Source organism: Eleutherodactylus coqui, chromosome 8 (assembly GCF_035609145.1).
Source record: "Eleutherodactylus coqui strain aEleCoq1 chromosome 8, aEleCoq1.hap1, whole genome shotgun sequence".
NCBI lineage: Eukaryota > Metazoa > Chordata > Amphibia > Anura > Eleutherodactylidae > Eleutherodactylus > Eleutherodactylus coqui.
This window is the reverse complement of record NC_089844.1, coordinates 35,089,691-35,110,568: the sequence shown is the minus strand read 5'-3', so window position 1 is coordinate 35,110,568 and position 20,878 is coordinate 35,089,691. Positions and strand designations below refer to the sequence as shown.

General features: G+C 44.8%; 1 protein-coding gene across 2 annotated transcripts in view; it reads left to right on the top strand.

The window, feature by feature from the left end:
- Positions 1-20,878, top strand: part of NHEJ1 (non-homologous end joining factor 1) — a 123,893-nt gene that overhangs the window by 10,707 nt on the left and 92,308 nt on the right. For both annotated transcript variants that reach the window (XM_066575492.1, XM_066575491.1), the window contains exons 4-5: positions 6,086-6,224; positions 8,366-8,424. In XM_066575492.1, coding sequence (XP_066431589.1) covers positions 6,086-6,224; positions 8,366-8,424 — 198 coding nt within the window. The remainder of the gene's footprint in view (positions 1-6,085; positions 6,225-8,365; positions 8,425-20,878) is intronic.

Below are 20,878 nucleotides of genomic sequence, written 5' to 3'. Positions count from 1 at the left end.
ATTAAGGCATTCCTAGACTCAGTACACTTACCCAAAATGGGAATAGAGGACGCTCAATCCCTTCTGACCCCAATAACCCAAAAGGAAATCGAAGAGACAATAGATTCCTGCGCACAGGGAAAAAGCCCCGGTCCAGACAGCCTCACCTTGACTTACTTTAACCCCTTCATGACATGGCCTATTTTGGGCTTAAGGATGCAACAATTTTTGGCGGATTTTCTTCTCCGTTTATCAAAAGTCATAACTTTTTTATTTTTCCGTCGACGCGGCCGTATGAGGGCTTGTTTTTTGCGTGGCGAACTGTAGTTTTTATCGGTGCCACTTTTGGGTACATAGACTATATTGTAAAATTTTTTTTTATTTTTAATGATAGCAGGGAGAGAAAACGCATCAATTCTGCCATAGATTTTTTTTTTTTTTTTAACAGCGGTACTCATGCAGCATAAATGAGACATTCCATTTTTTCTGCGGACTGGTACGGTTACAACGATACCAAAATTCTTACATTTTTTTTAGGTTTTCCCACGTTTCTGCAATAAAAACCCTTTTTCTGGGTAATCTTTTTTTTTTTTCTAAATTGCTGCATTCAAAGTCCTGTAACTTTTTTATTTTTTGATGTACGGCACTCTATGAGGGCTTATTTTTTTGCGAGACGAGCTGTAGATTTTATTGGTACCATTTTGGGGTACATACGGCTTTTTTGATCACTTTTATTGCATTTTAGTGAGGCAAAATGCTAAAAGTTAGCATTTTGCCTCAGTTTTTTAGCGTTTTTTTAGCGTTTTTTTCCGTGCACAGTCAAAAGCATGTGCAACTTATTGTACGCGTCGTTACGGACGCGACAATACCAAATATGTGGGATTTTATTTTTTTTTTACCTTTTTTTATGCTAATCTGAGAAAAAGCATTAAAAAATGGGTTTTTTTACTCTTTTTTTTAAATATTTTTTTAAATTCTTTTTTAAATCTTTGTTTTTTTTACACTGTTTGTGTCCCTCTGAGGGACTTTAACCACTGCCCTGATGATCGCTGGTATAAGGCATGGCAGAGCTACTTGCCATGGTGACAGGCCGGGCTCTCGCGATGACATCGCGAGTTCCGTCCGGAGACACAGAGGGAGCCGCGCTCCCTCTGTGAACTCTTTCCCTGCCGCGATCTACTTAGATCGCGGCAGGGAAGGGGTTAACAGCGGGGGGAGCATCTCCGATGTCCCCCCGCTGTTGCAGCAGGACGCCGGCTGTGAGTGACAGCCGGCTCACGCTGCGGGATAGCGCGGGATCTTATGTGATCCCGTGCTATCTCCAGGACGTAAGTTTACGCCCTGTTGCGGGAAGTACCAGGCTGCCAGGACGTAAACTTACGCCCTGCAGCGGGAAGGGGTTAAAGTTTTTAAATCAATTCTAATCCCACAGTTAACAAGTCTATTTAACGCACTACTACAGGGGGAACCCCTACCTAAACAGGCACTAGAAGCTCAGATTTCGTTAATACATAAAGAAGGCAAAGACCCCCAAGAGTGTAGTAGCTACAGGCCGATATCTCTAATTAATTTAGATTTGAAATTATGGGCCAAACTGCTATCTAAACGCCTGGAAAACTACATACCCTCGCTAATTAATAGCGAACAAGCAGGCTTTGTGAGGGGAAGGGAAGGCCGCAACAATTGCTACCGCTTGCTACACGCAATAAGATATGCACGGACCCAGAATATCCCAATGGTCATCGCTAGCACTGACGCTGAAAAAGCATTCGATAGGGTTAGTTGGCCATACATGGCAGCGGTGCTGTAAAAGTTCGGCCTTCCTGAACCCTTCATCAGAGCCATATTCTCACTATACTCCAATCCATATGCCAGAATAAAGACCAATGAAATATTATCAGCCCCATTAGAAATACATAACGGGACTCGACAAGGCTGCCCATTATCCCCCTCTCTCTTCATCTTAACACTCGAGCCTCTCCTACAGAGTATTAGACAAGACCCACATATACACGGCCTAAAGTACGGCCAAGACACCCTCTCGACCGCAGCATTCGCAGACGACATAGCAATAGTCATCACAGAGCCAGAAAAAAGTCTGCCCAATTTGATCACGCAACTAAAAGATTTCGGGAAAATATCAAACTTTAAAATCAACTTCTCAAAGTCCACCATCCTAAATATTTCAGTACCAGAATTGACTTTTCGCAATCTAAAATCCCGCTCTCCCTTCACATGGTCAAACTCGGCAATCAATTATCTCGGCATTAAATTGACCAAAAAAACTGAGGACCTCTACGCCTATAACTTTAAGCCCCTCATAATACACATAAAAAGCAAGTTATCCACCTTCGACCTTCCCTTTCTGTCGTGGTTCGGCAGAAAAAACATAATAAAAGCATACGTCTTGCCAATAATATTGTATAAAATACGCATGATCCCGATCTCTCTACCTAGAACCTTTTTTGAAAGCATAAGGAGAGCTTTCTCCAGCTATGTTTAGAGACAGAGGAGACCGCGTTTGGCATATAGCCTGATGGTAAGGCGACGATCAGAAGGAGGAATTGACTTACCCTGCATAAGGGAGTACCATAAAGCAACCCAGTTAAGCTACTGGATGGAGCTGGCACACCCTACGAAAGATTGTCGGCTATTTAACCTGGCAGAAAAATCACACGGCCCATCTTTAATGGAGGACTTATGGTACCCCACGAAATCCAAATATAAAACAACAAACTTTAACCCCCTCCTTAGGGGCCCCTGCGAGGCTTGGGACGACCTTAGAGAATCCCTAGCCCCCACACCCTCCCCGCTCTCCCCACTGAGAGCCCTACATATGTTAATAGGGGTCCCCCCAGACCCTGCAACGGAGAGCCTTTGGAAAAGCTTCTCCGCAAAGAAGGTGGAGGAGATACAACTCCAAGCCCACAAAAAACCTGAGGAGATCCTCCAGAACCTACTTCCCAACCATAAATTCTCCTGCCTACAGACAACCCACATAACCAGATCTAGAGGGAAATTCTTGAACGCTTACAAATCTACAAGACCCAAAACCCCCTTTGAAAAGATCCTGGGCGAGGGGTCCACTATACCTAGAAAAATTTCTAACTTAAGGAGGAAGTTCATCTCCCCAGCCACAGCTACCAAGACTGCATTCTTAACATCATGGGAAAAGGATCTGAATATATCACTTTCCCCAGCAGAAGTAAAACTCATTTTAAACACGGCATTTGGCCTTTCCCCATGTGTACTAATGCAAGAATGCCATTATAAGCTCTTGGTACGGTGGTATAAAACCCCTCAATGGTTGGCCGCCTATAAACTAACCACCCAAGACAAGTGTTGGAGGTGTAACCAGGGAGTGGGCTCATATCTCCACATATGGTGGGAATGCCCTCTTATCATCCCATTCTGGAAGGGAGTAGAAAAAATGCTAAAAGGCATATCTTCAGACCTAAAACTTAGTGCCGATCTGATCTTTCTCTGGAGACCCTCTGCAGCCTTCCATCCTCTGAGGAACAAACTAATCGCCCTAGCCATTGATGCAGCAAAGGTCCTAATCCCCCTACTGTGGCAAAAGGAACTTCCCCCATCACTGAATCAGTGGAGGGAAAAAGTAGACTTGATCTGCAACATAGAAGAACTAGCGAGCTGGGGAAGAGGAAAACATGACGAATTCATTCAGAGATGGAGCCCGTGGAAGGCCCTGGTGTGGAAGGACTGATAAAGTATATATGAGATGGTTTGTGCCGTACCTTCTCAGAGGACCCCCTCCCCCCCAGATGGATTACCACATACACACTAAGACGAACCTACATAAGCAAACAATCTAAAATACACCTATAGAGTGATCTGAAGCTTAGAAGAGATGATCTGACTGCCGCACTAAGACTGCTTACAGGAAACACCGAGAGTCCTGTGGAATGGAAAGATGGGTGAAAAACTCGGACGCATAACACCTTACTTATCCCACACCCCTTTCCCTCTCCTATCTATCCCGCCCCCGTAGCTCTTCCCACTCCCCCGTATACCCCCCCCCCCACTGTATTGTCTAACAATCTAATATGCACCAAGAGCTATTCACGAGAGACATTAGAATACCCGATGTAAGGGTGAAAACTGGTGCTAAACATTGTTTATTTACAGTTGTTATTTGTTATGGCTGCTATACAGCTCCTAGCCCAATGGACTAGGCTTTAAATTGATTCTTATATCTGCCAAATTACATTTATGTTTATACAATGAAACAAAAAATCCAATAAAACTGATTTTCAAAAAAAAACAAAACTTTGTGCAGATTCTTTTATTCTCTTAAATGATACATGCAGTTTTTAAATAAAAACTTGCAACCCCCCAAAAATTCCCTGTGGGAACGCAGCCTTAAAAATTCCGAAGTTCGGAAAAATAGAAAATGAAAAAATAATTCTTTCCCTCCCCCTCTTCTGACCTTTTTATGTTTCTGTTGGTCGTGTTGCTTGAGGCCTCGTTTTTAGGCTGGATTCACACGAACGTATATCGGCTCCGTTTTCACGCCAAGCTGATATACGATGTCCTCATCTGCAGGGGGCGAGAATGGAAGAGCCAGGAGCAGGAACTGAGCTCCCGCCCCCTCTCTGCCTCCTCTCCGCCCCTCTGCACTATTTGCAATGGGGAGAGGCGGGATGGGGGCGGGCTAATTTTCAGAACTTAGCCCCGCCTCCTTTCATTGCAAATAGTGCAGAGGGGCGGAGTGGGGGTGGAGAGGAGGCAGAGAGGGGGCGGGAGCTCAGTTCCTGCTCCTGGCTCTTCCATCCCCTCCCCCCCCCCCCCCCCCCCTGCAGATGAGGACAACGTATATTGGCTGGGCGTGAAAACCGAGCCAATATACGTTCGTGTGAATCCAGCCTTATGGATACAATTTTGGGGTACATACGAGTTTTTAATAACTTTTTCTTCAGATTTCTCTTGCTCTGGCATTGCTTATTTTTCTTCTAAAGACAATACCATGCTTGATTAATAATGTGATATCGTAGTAAATTCGACGTTTACGCACGCGGCAATACAAATATATATATATTTTTTTAAGTGCTGACTGGGCAGAAAGTTTTATTTCCTTTTACTAGTTTTTATTTTTTTCTTGTAATTAAAAACAACAACTTTATTTTCATTATTTCTACTTCTTTGTTTTAGTCTCCTTAGGAGACCTGAACTTGCGATCATCTGATCGCTCATACAGTATATTGCAATAATATAGTATTGTATTCTACTTTATTCTGACCGTCGTTCTATTAGGCACTCGCTCATGGCCACGCTGGCGACCTTCAGAAGGCACCAGGCTGCCATGACACCCAGTTGGCATCTAGCAAAATCTCATCATGGGAGGCCATGCTTGACCCACACTGCTGTTTTCTGCTTTCAGAGATGGCCCACAACGGGTACAAATAGAGTGGGCACGGCTTCGGAGCCCACCCTATATATAAACACCCGATGTCCACCGTACATGTATGTCAGGAAGGGGTTAACAAGAACATGTCACTAATGAGTTTTACAAGTGGAATAGCAGCTTGCAATATTCCGAAGCTCTGGTGCCAGGTTCCCTTTAAGTCACTCTTATGATCCTGTGATTTGCTAGCTGGGCACTTGGTGGCGCCATCTCCCCACATTACTTTGCACTGATCATAACCTGTTCGGCCCCATCTGTAGGGATGTTTTCCGGCCGCACGGAGGGTGCAAAGTGATGTTTGCTTTAATGTTTTGGATCTTTCTGGACGTTAAAGCAAATAGGTGTTCCTGGGGAAAGGCGGGGAGCTGTCAATGCTTTAATGTAGGAGCAAAAAACCCCTCATTACCAGCTGGTGGTCCCTGTCTGTCGCCAGCAGAGCCTAGGACACTTATTCCTTAGGACCAGGTAGCAGCTAGTGTGACCTGCTGGGACTTGTAGTTCATCACAGTGCAAAGAGACTGCGTTGCAGATGGTTGTCCGGATGAAGGGGGATTTGTAGAGCCCTTTAGATTGCATGCTGCCAGGGATGATTGTTGCAGTAAACACGCATGTTGTGGCGCAACAGAAGTTCACCCCTTACTTATATTGTGGTTATAACACCGTGTGCCTCTGATTGATTGACAGGTTTGTCGCCACTTCCTGCAGCCTCTGATTTCTATGACCAAAGCCTTGGACTCTCAGTGTCAAGAGCTCTGCACCCTACTGAGGAGGAAGGATGAAGAAATTCAGGATTATCAGGAGGGCGGAGCAATGCTGTCACGGGGTAAGGAATGAATGAGGCCATGGGATTAAAAAAAACATGGCTGCTTTCTGCCAGAAACAGCGCCACCCCTGTCCGTAGGTTGTGTCTAGTATTGCAGCACAGTTCCATTGATGTGGATGTGGCCAGGTTGCAATACCGCAAATGACCAGGTGTGGCACTGTTGTTGATAGAAAGCAGTCCTAATCTGTAACATGTGGATTCAAAGAACCATCAATAGTAAAGGAGTTGTGCGGTTACTATATGAAATTTGGATAATCGGTTTATGTGTGTTAAAATAACAAATCCAGCGGTGCTTTCCTATACTGGCGATACACTGCCGCACGACTGCCATGTGACTGCTGACGTTCTGAACTCCTGGCATCATGGCACGCAGGATGTGAGCGCTGCAGCCAGGAGAACGAGTGATGATGCTGCGGCCTCTGACTGGCTGCAGCGGTCATATGGTGTCCGTTCCACAGCGAGAAAACCGCGGGGGGGCAGTGTTGGATCGCTGGGACTGAGGACTGCTACATACTGATGGATTTGTTATTTTCGCATGTGCAGCTGTCATTTAATGTCATATAGTCAATGGACATCCCCAGTAACACAGATTCTCCTATTCAGGCCACGTCAGCTGGAGAGATGGATGTATTTGTTCATTTAGATCCTCCTAAGGAAAGATTCTTAACAGTAGAATTGGAGGCAGGGTGTAATAGGATAACGCCGATAACATAATACACTGCAATACTGAAATATTGTATCAGCAATCAAGTATGTTCAAGAAAAAAAAAATCTTTTATTTTGACAGTTAAAAAAACCCTTTTCAGTGAATTATAGAGATCAAAATCTAAACAATATATTAATTAACATAATTGGTTTTGCTGCGTCAAAGCTATTAAAATATGTTATTTACCACACATGCTAAAGACTAGAGTTGAGCGAACGTACTCTGCCAAGCTTGATGGTCGTTCGAGTATTAGCGTACTCGATGGTGCTCATTACTCGAACGAGCATCAAATCGCGTTCGACCCCGCCCCAGCTTTTGGCTCCTCCCCACTGTGACGTACCTGTTTGGCTCCTCCCTGCCGCGACACAGCGTGCGTCATTTGAAAATTTTTGGTCTTAGGGGAAGGGGGAGGGAGAGAGAGAGAGAGACGAACCAAGGAAAAAACACACATACAAAAATGCTCGAGTCTCCCATTGTAGTCAATGGGGTTCGTTACTCGAGTAGAGCTCTCGAATTTTAGGAAAAGCTCGACTCGAATAACGCAGACCCGAGCATTTGGATGCTAACTCATCTCTACTAAAGACTGTAAAAAAAAAAATCATAATGCCAGAATTGCGCCTTTTTGATTACCCCCATCTTACGAAAAAAGGAATAAAGTGATCAAATAAAGTGATATATACCTCAAAATGGTACCGATAAAAACTACAACTCACCACACAAAAAACAATCCCTCCCGCGGCTTCATCAATGGAAACGTGTAAAAAGAGTTGGGGCTCAGAAAATGATGGTGTAAAGCGGGCTTAAAATAAATAAGTAAAGTAAAAAGTTTTTGATTTTATTCTGTAAAGTGGTAAATCATAACAAAAACTATATAAATTGGGTATTTCCGTAATTGTGCTGACCCACAGAATAAAGATGACATGTCATTATTAGTGCATAGTGAATACTGTAAAAACACCCCACCACCTCCAAAAAAAAAAATTAATAAGGAATCACACATTTTTTTTCTTAATGCAGCACGCGGTACAGTACATTGTCATTAACCCTTTCCAATCCAATTTTTATCCTGGTTTTCCTAGGGTGCTTACTCTTTTTCTGCTGTTATACAATGGCGCTATCTGCTGGCTAAAGCCAGTACTGCATTAGGTGACACGTTGGATAGGCTCTGACAGCAGAGAGGCTGGCAATATACAGTAAGAGAACCCCGACAGATATTTTCCAACATCAAGGCTGTACAGTCTTATATCATAATGTCTTCAGAGGTCAGACAGTGGATTGGAAGGGGTTAATAAGCGCTCAGACAGCTACATCAAAGGGGAAAAAAAGAGGTATTGCTTTTGGAAAGTTGGGCTGAAAAAGTGAAGAACTTGCCTCCAAAAATGGCTGCAAGGGAATATTGGTAGAACATTTCATATAAGTGATGATTCTTTTGCAGATCGCTTGAAAACAGAGACTTTTGAAGAACATTCCTTCTACAAGTCTTTCGTGAGTAAGGTAAGTGTGCATCCAGAGGAGCTCTGGGAGTCCCAGATTAAAAGCAACTCTCCAGGAACTCGGATAGGAGGAGAGTGTATTACCTGCAGTGGTTCTCCTCTTGCGTCTCATTGATCCGCTGGTTTCCGATCCCGTTATTTGCCATCCAAGATGGCCGACACAATCTTCACACTCCCTAACCACCCACAATGCATTGGTAGTGTTAGACTCTCTGATTGGCCAGCACTTCTCACATGATGCATGCCGGCCAATCGGAGAGCATTAGCTAGTTTTAAAAAAAAGTGCGTTGGCCATCTTGGAAGTTGATAACAAACCTAGAAACCTGCGGATCGGTGGGAACAGAAGAGAACAACAATTGCAAGTAATATCCCTCCTTCCCCATGCCGGTCGCAGGACAGAGGTTCGTCCAGAAACTAGAGGGTTACCTTAAAGGGCTCGTCCAGATGGACATAAGTAAAGTTTCATGATTGTATGTTGAATTGTCCTGCGACTTTCTATGCTACTTTATTTCAATTCCGTACCATTTGTAAGATCTCCGCTCACTGTCAATGAATTGTAAAATACGTGGTCATATCTAGAAGCTGAAGATCTGTTTGACCAGATACATCTCACAGCTGAGGGTTTGTTACACTTGTAGCCAGTCTGGACAGTTCTCATTTCTTACATATATCCGCTACTCCTATATCTTTGCTTGTCCAGACAGATTTGCTTTTCAGGAACTCATGAAAGTTGAGTGACAACCTTTGTGGAAACTGACGGCTGTGCCAGTAGTCACCCATGATCCTCTGCTCATACAGGACCCGTTGGAATGATTTCTATAATCGCCTATACGAGGTTCTGAGGGATAATCGCACTTTAGTCAAATTTTGTGGGAACTGATAGTGTATATTGTAATGTATAGGATATATTTGGGGTGGCACCCGTTGGCATCAGCTTGGCGTTTCCTGGTATGACTTCAGCACACGCCTTATACAAGGTGTGTATATAAACACACGGGGCTGTAGGGACTTGCCACCTTCCCGCGCATTCCCATAGTCTGGGATGTCATTATGAGACGGAGGTCCTATTTATTTTACCCATATGTCAGATAATGAACAAAGTGAGAAGGATTGTGGGAGAGATAGGGAAGGTGATAAGCGGTGTGTACAGATAAAGCACTCGCTATACCAGGCGCATTCAGGCTCTAAGGTTGCCTCATTTTTTTTTTTTTAACTTCTTGCCGCAAAAAGCTGAAAGTAATATCACTTCTCAGCAATCTCCCACTTACCGTACACATTTTTTCACAATGTCGGCGCCATGATTGTATGACAGGTGTGAACCCTTTTGTTAGGGACCGATTTTGCCCACTGGAGATTCGCTAACGCAAGAGCGGCACAACTGGAAATCATGCAACCATGGAGAGCGTCCTGCAGGTCTTCATGCAGGTTGGTGAACACAGATCCTACGGAACTACTGACTTCGCAGGCAATCTCTTCCGCGGTCACTTAGCTGTCCTCCGCCATATGCACTTGCTTCACTCATTCAATCATGTTGTTAGACCGGCTGGTGTGTGGCTGACGCTTCTTGGGTTCGTGCTCGCTTAATATTCGTCCTTTTTTTAATTGTCGCACCAACAAATGCACGTTTTTCACGTCCATGACACCATCACCATGTATCACTAAATTGACGATGAATGTTGATGGGTGTCATTCCACACAAGTGAAGAAAACGGATGATTACACGCTACTCTTGGAAGTGAAAGTCACCATTTTAAAGGGGTCATCAAGGGAGAATACTATTGATGACCTACCATTGGGCCACTGACCAATCAGCTGATGGTGCGCCTGCTGACCGTGCCGCAATTACACACGGGTCGGAGTCGACGCAGTGGAAGTCTCTGCTACAACCTCTGTGTACTGGCTGGTGCTTGTAACTGCAGACACAGCACTCACTGAAATCAATGGGAGCCGTGCCTGCAGTTACAAGTGCCGGCTACTACATGGAGGTCGGAGCAGAGACTTCCGCTGCATCCACTCCGGCTCCTGTGTAATTGTTCGCCCCCTGACAGTGCGCAATCAGCGGATCGGTCGGGGTCCCAAGCAACAGACCCCAGCCGATCAACTATTGATGACTTATTCTGAGGATAGCTCATCAATAGTATTCTCCCTGGAAAACCCCTTTAAGTATTGAAAATGCTTCTACCTCCAGCCGCTGTCACGTGGCTTCTGTGCACTGGACGACGCTGCCCTCTCTCACTCATCCCTGAAGCATGCTGCCATCTTTTACAATCTGTCCCATGTTTCCATCTGCTACGATTCCCCCCCAAAAATGGGGAGACCTTAGAACTTGAATGCACCTCATAATAGATGGTATAAAAACTTATGTGCAGTCAACAGAGGACTCTTTAATCCAGAGTGACTGGCTGGACCCCATTAGATGCTGTCACAAATTCAGTAAAAGTAAAGAATAATTGGTGGTGGTAGTTGTAGTTATGTCTTTGCTTTATGAAATATTAGACACACTCAAGCTTACAGAAAAGAAAGTGAGGAAAAAGAAAAGAATTCAAACTTATACCTTTACTGGTTTACAGTAGTAGAGTAGTTAATAGCAGCTTTCCTGGTGGTTTAGAGCTGCGGAAGAGAAAATAGCACCGTCCCTGGTGGTCTAGAGTAGTAAATAGGTTAAGGCCAACTTCTTTGGTAGTCTATGGTAGTGAAGGAGTTAAAGTCACCATCCGTGGTGGTCTATGTTAGTATAGAAGTTAATTTATGCTTCCCTGGTGGTCTAGGTTAGTAGAAGAGTAAATGCCAACTTCCCTGGTGTTCAAGGATAGGGGAGGAACTAATGTAAGCTTCCCTGGTGGTCTAGGGTAGTAAAGGAGTTGCTTCCTACTTCCCTTATTGCCCTGGGTAGTAGAGGAGTTAATGCTTGCTTTCCTAGTGGTCCTCGGTAGTAGAAGAGTTAATGCTTGCTTCCCTGGTGGTCCTGGGTAGTGAATGAGTTAATTCCTGCTTCCCTGATTGTCCTGAGTAGTGGAGGCGTTAATGCCTGCTTCCCTGGTAGTCCCAGGTAATGGAGGAGTTAATGCCTGCTTCCCTGGTGGTCCTGGGTAATGGAGGAGTTAATGCCTGCTTCCCTGGTGGTCATGGGTAATAGAGGAGTTAATGCCTGCTTCCCTGGTGGTCATGGGTAGTGGAGGAGTTAATGCTGGCTTCCCTGGTGGTCCTGGGTATGGGTGGAGTTAATGCCTACTTTCCTGTTGAGCCTAGGTAGTAGAGGAGTTAATGCCTGCTTCCCTAGTGGTCCTGGGTATGGGTGGAGTTAATGCCTACTTTCCTTGTGGTCCTAGGTAGTAGAGGAGTTAATGCCTGCTTCACTGGTGATCCTGGGTATTGGTGGCGTTAATGCCTACTTCCCTGGTGGTCCTAGATAGTGGAGGAGTTAATGCCTGCTTCCCTAGTGGTCCTGGGTATGGGTGGAGTTAATGCCTACTTTTCTTGTGGTCCTAGGTAGTAGAGGAGTTAATGCCTGCTTCCCTGGTGGTCCTGGGTATGGGTGGAGTTAATGCCTACTTCACTGGTTGTCCTAGATAGTGGAGGAGTTAATGCCTGCTTCCCTAGTGGTCATGGATAGTGGAGGAGTTAATGCCTGCTTCCCTAGTGGTCATGAATAGTGGAGGAGTTAATGCCTGCTTCCCTGGTGGTCTAGGGTACTGGAGGTGTTAATGACATCTTTCCTCATGGTCTTGTGTAGAAAAAGCGTTCATGCTATCATCCCTGGTGGTCTAGAGTAGCAGAGGGAACTTGCTACTGAGATTTTAGATGTAGAGGAAGGGTTTATTCCGGCTCCCCTGGTGGTGATTGCACTATAATGGAGGTATCTGGTTGCAAGCACATACAGTAGGTCATCATTACCGGATTGGTACACAGCGGACTTCATCATGCAGTATAAGGCTGCAGTGGGGTCTGATGGAAAGGAGTATAACTGCAGGATCAGACTACACAGGCGTTGTTTGCAGCCTGTAATCTGCGCTCACTGCGTGTCGGCTGCGTTCACATATGGCATTTATTTGTTGCAATCTTTTTTTTTTTTTTTTTTTTAAATCAGCAAGTTAAAAACGTTGTGCAGTTTCTAAATAGCGCATGCGGTTTTTAACAATACCTGCGGTTAAAAAAACTAAACAAAAAAAAGCATGCAGTTTCTTTAACGCAAATTCCTAATTTGTGGGGCTCAGTGTTCCGTCTCTCCGCTTCACCCCAAATAAACAGTAGTCCGGGCCTGGCCCTTTTGCTGCTCGGCACTGACAGCCTCCCACAGAACTATCACATGCGTGTTCTTCATGCTGCCCGTCTTACATTAGCGCGGAACTGGAAAAGCAATAGAACATCTTCTATAGAAGATATCACACTGATTGTTTTAAACGCCGCGTTAATTGTGGTATAACGCTTTCCAGCGCCGCGATTTTCGAGCAGAGTCTGTTCTATATTTGTCCATTTAGCGCACCTCATCACCCATCACAATGATCGGGTGCGCTAAAACACGCTGTGGACGAAAGCGAAAGTAAAATCGTGGTAAAGTACTGCGTTTTGAAATCGTGGCGCTTTGCCGCGTTCCTGTGTGAGAGCGGCCTTAATCATTATTCTCCGCCAATCTAAAAACGTAACTCCTTCTCTTAATCCCCCATCCGTCAATACCCCAAGGCTCAATAACCATCACAACGGTGCGCACTTTTGAAATGGTAACAATGTAACGAATGCAACAATCCGAACACTTCAGGTTACGGATCCACTTCTGTAACTGAACTGTATATACGGACCGCAAGCTGTGGAAGAATCTATAGTCTACCCATTGGAATTACTTTGGATGTCCACAGCCATAAATACACCCGTATGTAATGTTATTGATAACGCCAATAAAAATAGTCGCAAAGCAAAACGCCACGTGTGACCGTAGCCGTACCTGTAACAAGCCACGCGCATGCATGTCTATCATCACACGGCACTACGAAGTGAAGGCCGCTACTGAACGACCGCACGGTGAAGAATTAATACTGACGGAAAGTTTCCGAAAGTTCTATAACTTTTTATTATACTGTGATTAACCTTTTATTTGCTGGAACCAGAATAGCCCTTGCTGCAGTTTGCTGTATACGCCGCAGGAGGCCTCGGTGACAGGTATGAGAATATTGCGTGGCACGGCGGAGCGCGGGCCTTATGTGTGGGCATACCAGTAATTAAACACCTTGTTTAGAAAGTAAACAAATAAAAAAAAAAAGATCTGAACCCGCCACGCCAACATTAACAGCCAGCAAAGTCTTAATTAGCCTTAACCAATTAATGCTTCCGTCCCGAGATCACCTGAGTATTAAAGGGGCCGCGCGTAGGTTTGTTGTTGACGGCGACGTCACTTGTTGTTTTTGGATCCGGCAGTCTTTGTACGGCAGAGTGTGTGAATCGTAACTCGCCGCTTTGATCCGCGCCGCCGCTCGATCAGAGAATATTATTTCTAGCTCCTAATTCGTTTTTATCTCTCTTCTCGAGGAGTAATAAGCCGCGTCTAATTGTTTGTGTTGCGGAGAGATCATTAAGGTCTCACAACATTGTCAACCACACATGGAGCTGGCTGCCGCCCAACGCATCGCACATGGGCGGAATCTGAGCTACAATGTAACCTTTCTGCTGCGTTTTATGCTGATGTTTTACACCTAGTTTATCCTGTAATTTCGCTTTTGGTATGTTTTTCATCTGGACAGGAATTTTCCTAAGGGAAACTCGGCATAAGTCTGTTGCAAATTGCGCCATAAAATGAGAACATGCCAATTTCCAAAGTTATTACATATTTTAGACACTTTACGCCTGCCTCAGAGGGGGGGGGGGGGGGGGGTCCACTAATGATTTTTGTTCCCTATTCCGACTTGCTTGGACCCTTAGCGATACCTACATCTGCGCACTGCGAGCAGCGGTGTGCATGTGTGACCAGCACACCATTCACTTCCAGGGGACAAAGGGAAATCGGTGCACTCAGCACATAGAAGTGAATGCAGCCGTGTTCATGCATGTATACCACCACTATAATCACATGGGGAACTCGGGGTACAGAGATGTTGGGATCGTTGGGGACTAAATGGTCGTACCCCCAGCAATCAGACATTTATACCCTATCTTGTGGATAGGGGATAAATGTTATTAGAGGGAAAACCCCTTTTAAAGGGGTTTGTCCAGTTGTAAAATATTGATGGCCTTTCCTTAAGATAGGCCATTGTCAGTAGATTTGCAAGGGTCTGTTGCCAGGGATGCCCAACGGTCAGCTGTTCTCTAATTGTGCATGAAGCTGACAGCTCCGTTCTCGCTGCAGTGGCCAGGCTTGGTATTGCAGGCTAAATTTCCAATCAAATGAATGGGAGCTTGGCCTGCAATACTAAGCCTGGCCACTGCAGTGAGAATGGGGCTGTCCACTCCCTGCAGAAAAAAGCACAGTGCACAAGGTAACCGCCCTGTCAAAAAGCTATTTTTGGTGGACCTATTTCAGCTCTAACAAGACTAACAATCACCATCTGATGGTTTTCAGTAGTGATATGTTGTATACTCAGCCTAAGGTATCCTTAGTAATTCTCTTTCATGTACATGTGTATTTGCTGATAAGCCATTTTGGTGCCTGGTGGCTGCATAGAATACCAATATGTAAACTATGTTGTTTAACCCTTTACAGCTATTTTCGTCCTAAGAGCATACACCCCCGTTCAGTTAGGATGTAAATAGCTGTTCACTGCATATGCGTTATATGGAGAGGTGTCCATACATGGTGGGTATTGGCTGTCTTGGTCATCTGACATCCACCTGCAACAACCGCAATCTGAGATAATTGATTGTGGCTGTTAACCCTTTAAATGCTGCTGTCAGTTCTGACAAATAAGATTTCTGGGGGCGCCATCTGGGTATCATGGCAGCCTAGGGTCTTCTGAATGCCTCCAGGGCTGCCATGATTGTTTACCTACTAAAGATGTGCCTGTGGCATGTTTTTAATAGGCAGCCTGATAAAATACAGTATAATGCAATACCATAGGATTGCAATATATGGTATAAGTGACCAAAAAATCCCAAGTTCAAGTCCCCTGTTGGGACTAATAAGAAAAGTAAAAATAAGGCTAAAATAAATTTAGTTTTTTTATAAAAATAGAAAAAGTATTAAAAGTTTAAAAAAACCTTTTCCCAGTTGTCACGTCTAAAAATTAAATAAAAATGTAAAAAAATTGAAAGGTGCTATTGCTTATATCCATAAAGGTCCAGTTTATTAAAATATCACATTATTAATCTCTAATGATTAAACTGTCAGAAAAAAAATTGATTAAAATAAAAAAAATAGTATGTTCGCTAAAATGGTGCCAGTGCAAACTACAGGTCGCCACGCAAAAAATAAGCCCTAACACAGTTGTCTTGATAAAAAAAAATGAAATAAAATTTTGGCGGCAGAAAGCTTTTAAAAGGCACTTTATTTTTCTGAGGCCGCATCCGCAAGGGCTACAAAATCTCGCTACAATGTGAAGCCCATGGTTTTCAATGGTTTCTTTTACATGAGCGAGATTTCGTAGCCTGTGCAGATGCAGCCTAAATATTACTCTCTTCCTGCATCCCCGGATCATAGTGCAATTCTGTAGTAGCAGATGCTGAAGGGCCACTCCTGAAGTTTTTTTTTTCATTCTAGTCCTCCAGTATATATTAGTACATTGTCTAGTATTACCTTGTTTAGTTATTTCTCTCTAGCTGAAACCTCCTGGAGTCCTTCTCCACTGGTCATGTTATTTCATTGTGATCTCCTGGGAATTACTTGGCTTCATGTTCTCTTTAAGAAGTCAATATTTCAATCAGCAGAATTCCTGTGTGATTATATTATATGGATAACAGAAGCCCTTCTTGGGGGTAACAGACGGACAAAAACTCTTATCATAGTTAATGATGATTATTAGAGGCTCCTGTCACACAGTTATAATAAAGGAAATGACAGCTTTTAGGTGCATTCAGACGACCGTATATCGGCTGTGTTTTCATGCCCAGACGATATACAGCATCTCTCTCTGCAGGGGGAGGAGGCTGAAAGAGTCGGGAGCAGTGCTCTGAGCTCCCGCCCCCTCTCTGCCTCCTCTCCACCCACCTGCACTATTTTCAATGAGGAGAGGCGGGGAGGGGGTGGAGCTAATTCCCGGAACTTAGTCCCACCCCTGTTCCGCCTACCCTCATTACAAATAATGCAGAGGGGTGGAGAGGAGGCAGAGAGGGGGCGGGAGCTCAGAGCACTGCTCCCGGCTCTTCCAGCCTCCTCCACCTGCAGAGAGAGACGCCGTATATCGGCTGGGCGTGAAACTCTGGCTGATATACGGTCGTGTGAATGCACTCTTTGACTGTATATTTATGGTCTACAGTTTATTTATTTGAATATCGGAATGCAGAAGGCAATGGCAGTGTCCTCCCAGCAGGCAGGAACGATAATGACTCGAGCTGGTCATGTGATGTTGCGCTGATGCCTCATGGGATTGATAACACAGAATACTGAAAGAGAAGGCTGAGAGAAATATCAGCAACAAGGTGTTGTCTGATGAGCATCAGACAGGAGGCTGCCCTGCATGGAAGTGACTGCAGTATACAGAGGAGACATCAGCAATGTGACAGGCAATCAGGTGGGGGGCAGGGATGGAAGAATGCATTTGCCAAAGGGCTCCTTCTGAATTGGTGTTCTGAGACCATATTTTTCATCTCATCCTATGAGCCAAGCAACGGCAAAAGCGGAAGTGCCATATCCAACACTTGCCAGACCACAACGGTGCCAGAGGAAAGCAGTTAACTATAATAGGTTCTGTCCGGCTGCCGGTATGGACTTTGGCATCTTGCCAGATGAAATGGTATTGCATGCAGCACTATTTGGGTTGGGATTTTTGCAGAAATGTGCAATGGAGGTTCCAAATTGAGTATTTGGCACAAATGTGAACTGAATGTCTACTACAAAATGTCTTCTGACAGCTGGGCCTGGTGTCAAATATAATAATAGAGTATATTCTCACCATTCTTCAGCCTTCCGAGACATAGTTGAACGGCCTATCAGAGGCCACCGCATCACTACCCCAAACTCCTGGCATCATGGTGCCCAGGAGTTCTGCGTCTGATAAGCCACACTGGTCACCTGACTTCGGCCAGAGGTACACTATAGGAGCTGTTTCGGGGCTGTGGACGCCACTCAGATTTGTTCCAGAGGGCTGAAAAGAGTGGAGTATACTCTAGTTCTTTAAATTACATCTGGCCCAGCTGTCACAAAATTTTTGGTTGAACCCCTTAAAATATGGATATGCATATATGATCGATCAGATGGGTGAATAGATATGAGAGAGAGAAATCAGCAGAGAGCTTGTCAGAATATGGCCACTAGTTGGTCTGGGAAAGCTGGGTGACATCGTTGGTCAGATGTGTAATGGCAGCCTTATTGGTCACCCAGCTTTCCTATCCCCCCCCCCTCTTCCACCCCCAAAAGTTGCTGCATACAACATTTATAGGGGATACGTATGGAAAACATATTAGTTAGGAGGTAAGTCGTACCCACACTGGGGCTGTAAGTCATGAGCCCCTTTGTGTAGCACGCTGCTGTGATTTTACTAGCACCTTTTTCGCTTCAAAGAATGCATCTTTGGGTTAAAAAAAAAATGTAATGGGCGCCCTCAATGAAACGACGCCACGGGCAAACCTTAATCTAATCTCGGAAAATAAGAACCTTCTATTTAAGATTTTATGCGTCCAAAGAAGAAAAAAAAAAAAACCCTTTTGATAGTCGATAATCTGTTTGGCCGTTTTCATCAATATTTTCATGGTGCCGTCTCCATAAACGCGTCTGTCTATTTATTTGCTTATGCAGAGAAGCTCGGCCATTCATGTAAACCATAAAACCATTAAAATAGCCACGTATCCATATTTAGCCCGTGTGCTGAGGCCGAGAGGTAAAAGCTAATAGAGGCCTAAGTGATGTTTTTGGCTTTGGAACGGCTTTAAAATTTGTTCTCGAGGAGTAAAAAAAAAAAAAAAAAATTGCAAAAAAAAAAAAAATTCCTGGCCCGAAGCCAAAGCTACTGTACAAACTGTTAATAAAACTTAGTGTGTATGTGTCTGTATGTATATAAACGTATATAAATTTTATTAGTTAAAGGAGCCGGGTAAAGTATGTGCAGTTGGCTGAGGGAAGTATTCAGATCTTCAGAGGAATAGCTGGCTGCCCAGTAGCAGTCAATTAGCCGCTGGAAGGAGACACGCTGCTAAGTCAACAAATTAGAGAGAGTCAAAAAGTGAATATAACAGTCTGCTCAAACGCTCCCCCGAGGCCGAGGTGACAGAAAAGATTTGTTAGAATGTGGCAAAGTGTTATACATAAATAGATTTAGAAAAGGGGGGGGGGGCGCGTAAAAAAAGTAGGGGCAATAAGAACTTTTTTTTTGTTTAGAAAAGTTCTGGGAATGTTATTTAGCAGTCTAACAAATGCTGTAAGGAGCAAACGGAAAGTTGGATGGGTTAACACTTGGATTTAAAGGGGTATTCTGGGCTTTTACTCCTCACATCCTATCTTCAGGGTAGTAGTTGATCACCAGGAGTCTGCTGTTTAGGATCCCCTCCTATCAACTGATACTCCAGTCCGCTGTCAAAACCGCTGGGTCGGACATTGTCATTGCAAGTGTAATAGAAATCATTGGGCGCGATGTCTACTGTTACACTTTTCGCTCCTCATTGCAGTTAGGGCTGGAAGTGTTAATCGAAGGCATCGCTCTTATTGATTTCACTGCACTGACAGTGGCCCAGAGAATCAGCTGATCGGCGGGCATCCTGAGTGGCGGATCACCGCTGATCAACTATTGATGATACAGACCTCCTGCAAACAGGGGAAATTCCGCTGCGGGATTTTCTGCCGAATTCCCGCCCGTGCACGCCGCCATAGGATTGCATTGCAATGCTATGCACACTGCCGCGATTTGACCACGTGAAAACTCATGTTGTAAACAAATCTCGGCATGTCCTATTTCTGTGCGAGTCTCGCAGAGGCCGCCACAGAACCGTCACCGCTGACGTGCCTGCTCTGCACTGCACACGCGCGGCTGTGCGCCAGCCAGCACATCGCAGAGCAGGGAGAAGACGCCGGACGGGTGAGTATAAGGTCAATACCGGGGCATGGGTCGCATTCTGGGGATATTTTGTCAATGCTTAAAGTCCCGAATACCCCTTTTAAGACTTTTTTGAGTGTCGAACAAGGAAGCCAACACTCATTTCTCAATAGTTTGTATCTTTTGTGCAGCCTGAAAAATACATCGTTCTCTGCAGCACATCTCATCGTGTGAACGGGAGAATGTGCTGCGATGAAAGTAAATGGGAGACGAACAAATCGTTGTCCCTCATTGTGATCGGTGCTCGTCAAACGCCTGCATTGGCCCTTAATGCGAGACATTTAAAAACCGGTCCCGACCCCGATAGGTGGGATCTATATATTTCCTGCTGCTGTTCTTCACTGCCGTCCTTCCGATCCACTGTTTTTAGTTTGTTTTCAGCCATCCAAAACGGTCAACGCAGTCTTCAGCCTACCTAATTCCCACAATGCATTACTAGTGTGACTACCCATTATATCTGCTCTCGGATTGTCCAGAGCTGCTCTCTCGATCAGCACTGGTCAACAGGAGAGCAATGCATTGGGTAGGTACAAAAATTGCTGCAGTCATCTTGAACTGCTGAAAATGGTGTCCAGAATCGGTGGATTGGTGGGGCGGCAGAAAAGAACAACTGCAGGTAATATACCCTCCTGTCCCGGGACAAAGTTTTGTCCTGAAAGTAAAGGGTTGCTTTAAAGAGGACCTGTTATATTGTCCAACTATTGCCTATCCATATGCTGTGAAGGGGGCAGTCACCGGCCCAAGTACCTGGTGACCGCTCCCCTTGATGGTGATCTATGTGATCTAGAGGGACCTACGCTAATCTCAAGATGCCCTTGGTCAGAATTTATAATGGCCGAGCGTGTAAACCAATGAAGTAATGCCGTAGGAGGAGGATTTTTCCGTTGTGGAGTTACCCTTTAATTGAAAGCATTGGCCGTGTGTTATGTACATTTCAGTAGAGCAGTCAATGCAAACCCATTTATAACATGCGGCCTCTTGTAATTAAAAAAAAGGCTCCATGGTTATATTGGAGTACGCAAGTGGTTTGGCGCGAATCAGGCGCGGTCGTATGTAACGAAGGCTGTGGTGTTACCGGACAATAATAAATACCCCACCTGCTGTTTACCGTCTGAGTACTGAGAGCACATCCTTGTTACTTTCCCTTTTTTGGCCTTGTTTGCGGCGACCCACATTTTCCTAAAAGGCGCTGGGCTGTGAGTCACCTCTGTGTTTACCCACGAAACGGGCCCAGAATAGGCAGCGAGCGAGCTTCCCCCCACACACACCTCTTTATACACCTCGGCTCCA